The 6,493-nt window shown below is 55.4% G+C and overlaps 2 protein-coding genes across 8 annotated transcripts in view; both read right to left on the bottom strand.

Annotated features, from left to right (window-relative positions):
* Window positions 1-17: 17 nt before the first annotated feature.
* Window positions 18-1,640, bottom strand: SH3BGRL3 (SH3 domain binding glutamate rich protein like 3). 2 transcript variants are annotated; one of them, XM_036914856.2, is made up of 3 exons: window positions 1,412-1,640; window positions 568-735; window positions 18-455 (listed from the first exon to the last, which is right to left on the bottom strand). In XM_036914856.2, exons 1-3 carry the CDS (start codon window positions 1,457-1,459, stop codon window positions 390-392), a joined length of 282 nt encoding a protein of 93 aa, XP_036770751.1. In that variant the 5' UTR covers window positions 1,460-1,640; the 3' UTR covers window positions 18-389. The 2 variants fall into 2 exon arrangements, with proteins under 2 accessions (XP_036770751.1, XP_036770750.1); XM_036914855.2 differs by having other exon boundaries at window positions 568-753; window positions 1,412-1,585.
* Window positions 1,641-2,797: 1,157 nt separating this feature from the next.
* CEP85 (centrosomal protein 85) overlaps window positions 2,798-6,493 on the bottom strand; it is a 28,861-nt gene continuing 25,165 nt past the window's right edge. For all 6 annotated transcript variants that reach the window (XM_036914837.2, XM_036914843.2, XM_036914839.2 and 3 more), the window contains 3 exons: window positions 6,241-6,348; window positions 4,924-5,149; window positions 2,798-4,538 (listed from right to left, as the gene is read on the bottom strand). In XM_036914837.2, the coding sequence (XP_036770732.1) occupies window positions 4,378-4,538; window positions 4,924-5,149; window positions 6,241-6,348 (495 nt within the window). In that variant the 3' untranslated portion in view covers window positions 2,798-4,377. The remainder of the gene's footprint in view (window positions 4,539-4,923; window positions 5,150-6,240; window positions 6,349-6,493) is intronic.

Raw genomic sequence — 6,493 nt, 5'->3', positions numbered from 1 at the left:
CCAGACAGACACAGGGCCAATGGAATGGGATATTTAATTGATTCTAGGGTGCTCCCAGGATAGGGACTGCGGGGCCTTTGGCAGAGCCCTGACTGGTGGGACCAACAAGGTGCCCATCAGCCAGTGCCAGGCAGGGTGGCAGCCACAGGACCTGGCTGAGGGCTGCCAGCACTTGGGCTATTGCTGAAGACAATTTCTGGGATTAGTGGGTAAGGAATGTTGCCTTTTTGAGTGGAGGAGAGGGGGCTACATTTAGGGAGCAGAAGGGGCTGGGATGGGGGAAGGGGCTCCAAGGTCAGAAGGTTAAGACTAACAGGGGGTTGGTCACAAGGGCCTGGCGGTGGCAGTGGCTGGGGGGAATGTGGTGGAGTCCGGCGAGCCAGCTTGGCTCAGGCCAGTTTCAGGAACTCCTGCAGTGTGTTTTGTTCCACAGCCTCCACGAAGAGCTCATAGTCCTGGGGGAGGGGAGGCAAGAAGTGGTCACCTAGTGCTGGTGCTGTCTCAGGTCGGACTCTGGCTGGGGTGGTCCTACCGCACTTCCCCCACCCCCAACCCCTGGGCCCATACCCCACAGTACTGGTCCCCGTTGACAATCTGGGGTGGGGTGGCCTTGGGGTTGCCCGCCAAGGCTCGCATCTCATCCCGCAGGGCGTTGTCCTGAGAGATGTCCACTAGCTGGTACTGGATGCGCTTCCCGTCCAGGATGCGGGTCACCTCGCTCTGCTGGGACTTGATCTGGGGGCAGAGGACGCGCTGGGGGTAGTGAGCAGGATTTATGGGAGGTGCCCTTTGCAGAGAGGGTTTACGTGGGGCACCCTGGGCAGAGAGAGAGGGGCTGTGGCCACGGGCTTTTGCCCCCTGCCCCCGTCCACACCGTGGGGAAGGGTTCTGGCCACTAGGAGTTGGGAGGATGAGTCAGGCTTGCAGTGGTGCAGGGTAAGAGAGGGACCACCAACCGTGGGGAGTCAGAATGAAGGGAAGTGGGATGAAGTTCAGGGTGGGGAGAACCAGGAGCTCAGCGAGGGGAAGGCAGGGTAGGCCTGGGCGGAGGCTGGTAAGGAGCCACCCCGCCCCAGGTACACGCTCAGGGAAGGTGAGGAAAGGCTGGGTAAGGACACAGTCAGGGTCGGACCGGCAGTCGGGGTGCAGAGAATGCGTGTCCGAGTGACGGCGGATGGGCGTGGGCAGCTCATACTGGGGCTACCGAGGATCCAGGGTGCCCGAAGAAGGGGCTCGAGACGAGGCCGCCGAGCGCACCCTGGGACCCGACCCGGGAAGCTGTGTCCCGCGCCTTGCCGCCCCCGCCCCGCCCCGCCCCAGCCCTGGGGGCGGGTCCCGGGCGTCGGGGCCGAAGCCCCAGGACTCGGCCGCCCGCGCTCTCCCTCGGCGCCGGCCCCCGGCGCGCACTCACTTCGCGGGACCCGGTGACTGACGTGCTATAGACGCGAAGGCCGCTCATGCTGAGGGTGGACTGATGGGCAGACAGACGGACAGGCGTCGGTAGCAGCTGCACGGCCTGGAGACTACGCCGCCGCGCTGGGGAGCGGTTTCCTTCCTGCTCAGCCCGCGAGTCACTGATCTCAGGACCAATGGGCGGCGCGGGCAGGGGCGGGGCCTGAGCGACCCCGCCCCCTGCGCCGCGGGCGCCCCCCGCTCTTCCCCCCGGGGGCCGGGCGCGCGGAGCCCCCCAGCTAGTCGCACGCGAGGCCGGCTCCTTGGGCCCTTCCCACATCTGGGGCTCACAGTGAGGCTAGGGGGTAACCTGATGGCAGGAAAGGTCGGGGAGGGCAGGGATGAAGATTTGTCAAAGACCTCAGCCTCGCCTGAGCTTGGGGCGCCCAGCTACCCACCCCCGGAGCCACGATAGCGCAGCTCAGAGCGGGGCTTTGAAGACTTGCTGTTTTCAACCTACAGTTTCCAAGCTAGGGAATCTCGCTCTAAAGGACCCCTCCCCACGTTATACCCGGCGGCACCCACACATGGCTAACCCCACAAGACAGGAGGAATTCCAAAGCAGAGACAGCCCCTGCTTAGACTATTTCCTCCAAAGATCCTCTCCATCAGATAGGCAAGTTTGGACAGAAGGGTGGTGGCAGGAGACAGGGCCACGCCCTTAAGGAGCCAGATGGAAACCAGGGTAAGAGGTTGCCAGCTCTGGAAAAGGTGGAGGCAGAGGTTGGTATTGACTCCTGAGAGGCCTGGGCCCTTGTTAAAAATCCATAGCTGGTCTTGGGGTGTCTCAGCCCCAACTCCATGCTGCAGATGACCCTCTCAAACACTCCTGCCTGCAAAAATTCAGGAGGCTCAGGGGAAGGAGACTGCAGCAACCAGCCAATTTTAGAGAGTCAGCTATCTGCCTGGGATTGGACATGATTTCCCTCGGAAGAATCCCTCAGGGCCAGGGCTTTGAGAGTAGCCCAGGAAGACAAACCCCAGCTCCCTGAGGCAGTCCAGCGTCCTGCCTGGCTCTGGGGAAACCACTTCCTCACAGCAGCCCAGAGGCAGCAACTTCCTCTCTCTTGGAGGATTACTGAAATGCTTTCCAGTGACAAACTTGCTCCGTGACTCAGGGAAGGTTTGCCCTATAGAAAGTGGGTTGGGAAGAGATCTCATCTGTCCCAATAGAATGACAGAGCAGAAGTCATAGAGAGATAACAGACATGAGGCTCAACTTGCCAAAGGCCCTGCTTTGCTGCTTTCTGAAGAACTTGGCTACACACCCAGGCTTTGGCTCAACGAAGCCAAAATGAGGGGTGGAGTAGGATGATGGTGAAGGAAGGCAATGGAAAACCGATGAGTCTGATAAATGTTTTATTTTGTAATCAAAATAGGCAATACAAACCAGTTAACATAACAAGGATTCATATAAATAACTACTTATAAACTTTAAGAGGAAAAATACCCGTGAGCATGGTGACTGGGCTTCCAATACAGGGTGGAGCCCAACCAGGCAGCTCCTTTTACGAGGCAGGAGCCCAGAGGCTGAGGGGTGGCTGGGTGGGGCCGCTCTGAATGGAAAAGGCTAAGTCACTCCATAAATAAAACACGAATTTGTAAAAACACTTAAGGAGTCTCACTCAGGCCTGGGAGTGAGGTCCAGGATGTTGCCCTGACAGCCCAGAGCTTAGCAAGAATCTTACAGTGGCTGACTCTGGGCTCCTGAACTCTGCTCAAGGCTCCCCCATACCCACACACAGCCCTGGCATGGCCTGGCTCCAGATCTCAAGGAGGCCTGGGGCTGGCCCAACAACCAGATACAAACAATTTTAAGATGCTCCCTAAACAAGGAGGCAAGAGAAACCAGAAGGCAGAGGGTCCAAAGGCCCCAGAGAAACAAACAAAAACACAACAAACACTGACAGCTGTACCTTAAAGCCGACCTGTACTAGATACTCTGGGAACTCTGAAGGAGTCCAGAACAGGAAAGGGAAAGGACCCCTGCCCCCAAACACAAGTTTGGCAGAAATCAGAGGGTAGGTGCTGACCCCAGCACCAGGGGTAGGGGGTGAACAGCTTAACAGCTGCCCTATGGTATTCTGGGGGAAAATCCTGTCCAAACCCAGAATCACAGAGAAGAGTCTGCACTCAAAGCCCTAGAAGGTTACTACCTGGATGGCCTGAGAAACAAAAGGAAAAGAGGGCTCTGCTAACCACATGGCCAGGGCCCTAAGGGCACAGAGCAGCTGGAGAGTGGGGTCTCCTATAAAATGGCATGTTAGGAGATGAAGGAGCCCTGGCTCTAATCCCTAGGCCCCCAATTCTAGGGGGTACTTTACAAATGAATAGATCACCCTGAGGATGCCTGTGAGAACATAAGCCCTGAGGAAAAAGCAGTGAGACTGGGCTTAAGAAAACCCAGAAAGCCAGCTTCGCTCCCAGGAAGGCTGGCACATGGGGCCTGAGAATCCTCAGATGTCCAATGTTACTGGTACTCAGCCTTTCCAGGGCCCTTTAATGAACTCAGTATCAGCAGGACCAGAGTATGGAATGGGAATGAATGTGGATCCATCCCAGAGGACGGAGAAGGGAAGAGAGCGCTGTCTGCCTTTGATGTTGGCCTGGGGCTGGGAACAGTTTGTGAGGACTTATCAGTTAACCTGCAAAAGTTAACTGGTCACTCACCTTCAAAGGGTGAATGAGCATGACAGGACAAACAGTCCAACAAGGCAAGGCCAGTGTGGGGCAGGGCAGGCACAGTTCCCTAAAACAGCCCTTAGCCCCGAATGCCAGCTCTTAGCTCTCCTCCACCCCTTCTGTCTGGTAATAGCAGCAGAGAGGAGGCAAGAGATTGTCAGGGCAGGACCTGCTGGAATGGGACCTCGGCAGACCAGATTCTCCCGGGGAGCGGAATACAGCCTGTCCCACCCCCAGCATTCCTCACTGTGTGACACAATTTTCTCCCATGTCCTGGGCGTATCTGTCTGACATGGTGGTCCTTAAGTCCTCAATGTCACGGCGTAGCTGCTGAACTTCTTCTAGTTTCCTCCTGATCACATCTGGCTTCTGCAAATCTAGCTGAGTCTCTGGGTGCTGTGGAGCTGGGGAGGAGAGTAATTTTAAGGACATGTTAGTAAGTAAGCCAGTTAAGAGACACTTTCATGTGGAGGGGGCACTATGGATAAGCAGTCCTATGAGACCTGTGGTCTTGGGACATGGCACTTTTAAAAAAGCAGCTGGGGATAATGGGCTGAAAACTTGCTAAGGAACACTTTATTTCTCCTGCACCCAGGTACCCCATATAGATGCCCATTTCCAAAATAGGTTTACCATCTACTTTGGGAAAATACATAAACTCCCAGAGGGCAGTGACCAGGCCTCTGTAGCCCTTTTCACACATTACCAGAGGGATGGGAAAGTTGGGATAGGGTGAGAGGAAAATGAAAGTAATTCTCTCCTGGGTCCCAGACTGGCCTGAGGACTCACAGTGAATGCCCAGCAGCAGGGAGAGATTGGGGTCATGGCCCTGGGCCCTCTGGGTCACAATGCTACAGACAGCCTGCAGATCTTGAAGGCAACTGGCCAACTCCTGGTGCAGCTCGGATGCCAGCTGGGCTGTGTCTGGTGAAGATGGGGACCCTGGTTGGGCCTGGCGCAGGTGTTCCTGAAGTGTCAGATTTTTCTCAATCAGGTCCTGGTTCTGCACTGAAAGCTGAGCAGAGATGGGCAAGCACATTAACCCAGGCCCAGGGAAAGGCAGAGTATCTGTGCATGAGTGTGGATGTGTGTAGGGGAAGGTATGAGTCCCAGGCATGTTCCACCCAACCCCTGATACTAGTTCTAGACTGTAGGTTGGGCTCCAACAGTGGGGAGAAAAGTGCTCTCCACAAGGCTCTGAGACATCAGTCTCCAAGTTTCTGTTCAGGACCCAGAGAAGATACTCCTGATCCTCGGAACTCTATCTGAAGCCAGTCCCTCAGCCAACTTTGTTAGCCAGGCTATTAGAGAAGGCTTAACGTGAACTGTGAAATCTGAGGAGACACTGGTTTCAATCTCTCCCTGTCACTTTGACAAAAGTGGCCACCAGCCAGCCTGATCAGAGTGACTCAGAGGAATAAAGGGGCAAGACAGACATGACAGTCAGTGGCCACTGGATGGGGGCCTGGAGAAGCGGGGGACCTGGAGGATACAGTGCAGGAATGTGTCCTGCCCTTTTCAAACCTTCACCCCAGTGAAGTCCGACTTTACTACACAGACCAGCTATTCACAGAGATCTGTGTCTCTTCCCCTCCCTCTCCCTGAACAGTTTAACCCACTCTCCTTCCCTTCCTACCTCTATTCTCTTTTAAAGAACTGAATAGAGTTCCTCCTCCAGCCCCAGCCCTTCACCTACAGTGGCCCACATAACAATCTTAGCTCTGAGAGACTCCCTCTTAGGCACTTGGCTAGTGAACTTGGTTGCCCCCTGCTGACAGCTCTGTTCACTCCACAAGGAACACCCAATCCACAGCCTTCTTGAACCCTTCCTCCCCAACCCCACAATCCTGTGGTTGCACCAAGACAAAGGGAGAAAAAATGACTTTTCACAATAAAAGACATTCCTGGGCAATTATGGCCATCCTAAGGTTGGCTTAAGACATTTAATATAACAGACGATGCAAAGTCCCTTCTTATCCCTCTGCCAAGAAAGCTCAACAGTGACCTTCAAACAAGGGAGTAGGATGTGGGAGGAGGGATGGGGAGGGTACCCAGAGAAATCAGTTTGGGGAGGCAGTGCTAAAAGGCTTGGCTGATGATGCTCACCTCTTTCACCGCTGTGCGCATCTGCTGCAGGGCTGTCTCCCTCCGCTGGGCCTCCTCTTTCAATGCCTGGCTTGTTCCTTCTTCTTGTGCCACTTCTTGCTCTAAGCTCTGAATCCCACGGCAAGGAGCAGTGGGAGAACACCCCAGGGGGTATAATAAATCTGGTTCAGACCGTATCACCTCTGGCCTGGACTGTATGTAAAGCCCCACCCTGCCCCCACACTGCTGCGGAGATTATTTTAGAACAGGTCTA

Source organism: Manis pentadactyla, chromosome 4 (genome assembly GCF_030020395.1).
Source record: "Manis pentadactyla isolate mManPen7 chromosome 4, mManPen7.hap1, whole genome shotgun sequence".
NCBI classification, from domain to species: Eukaryota; Metazoa; Chordata; class Mammalia; order Pholidota; family Manidae; genus Manis; species Manis pentadactyla.
The sequence above is the reverse complement of the archived record's forward strand: the minus strand, read 5'-3'. Positions and strand labels throughout refer to the sequence as shown.

What these genes read in the sequence shown, in the direction of transcription:
- SH3BGRL3 (XM_036914855.2), bottom strand. Translation starts at nt 1,459, where the DNA reads ATGAGCGGCCTTCGCGTCTATAGCACGTCAGTCACCGGGTCCCGCGAA. An exon ending in CAGTCACCGGGTCCCGCGAA is followed by an intron (nt 754 to 1,411) that starts GTGAGTGCGCGC and finishes CACTACCCCCAG; the next exon opens with CGCGTCCTCTGCCCCCAGAT. An exon ending in ACGGGGACCAGTACTGTGGG is followed by an intron (nt 456 to 567) that starts GTATGGGCCCAG and finishes CCCCTCCCCCAG; the next exon opens with GACTATGAGCTCTTCGTGGA.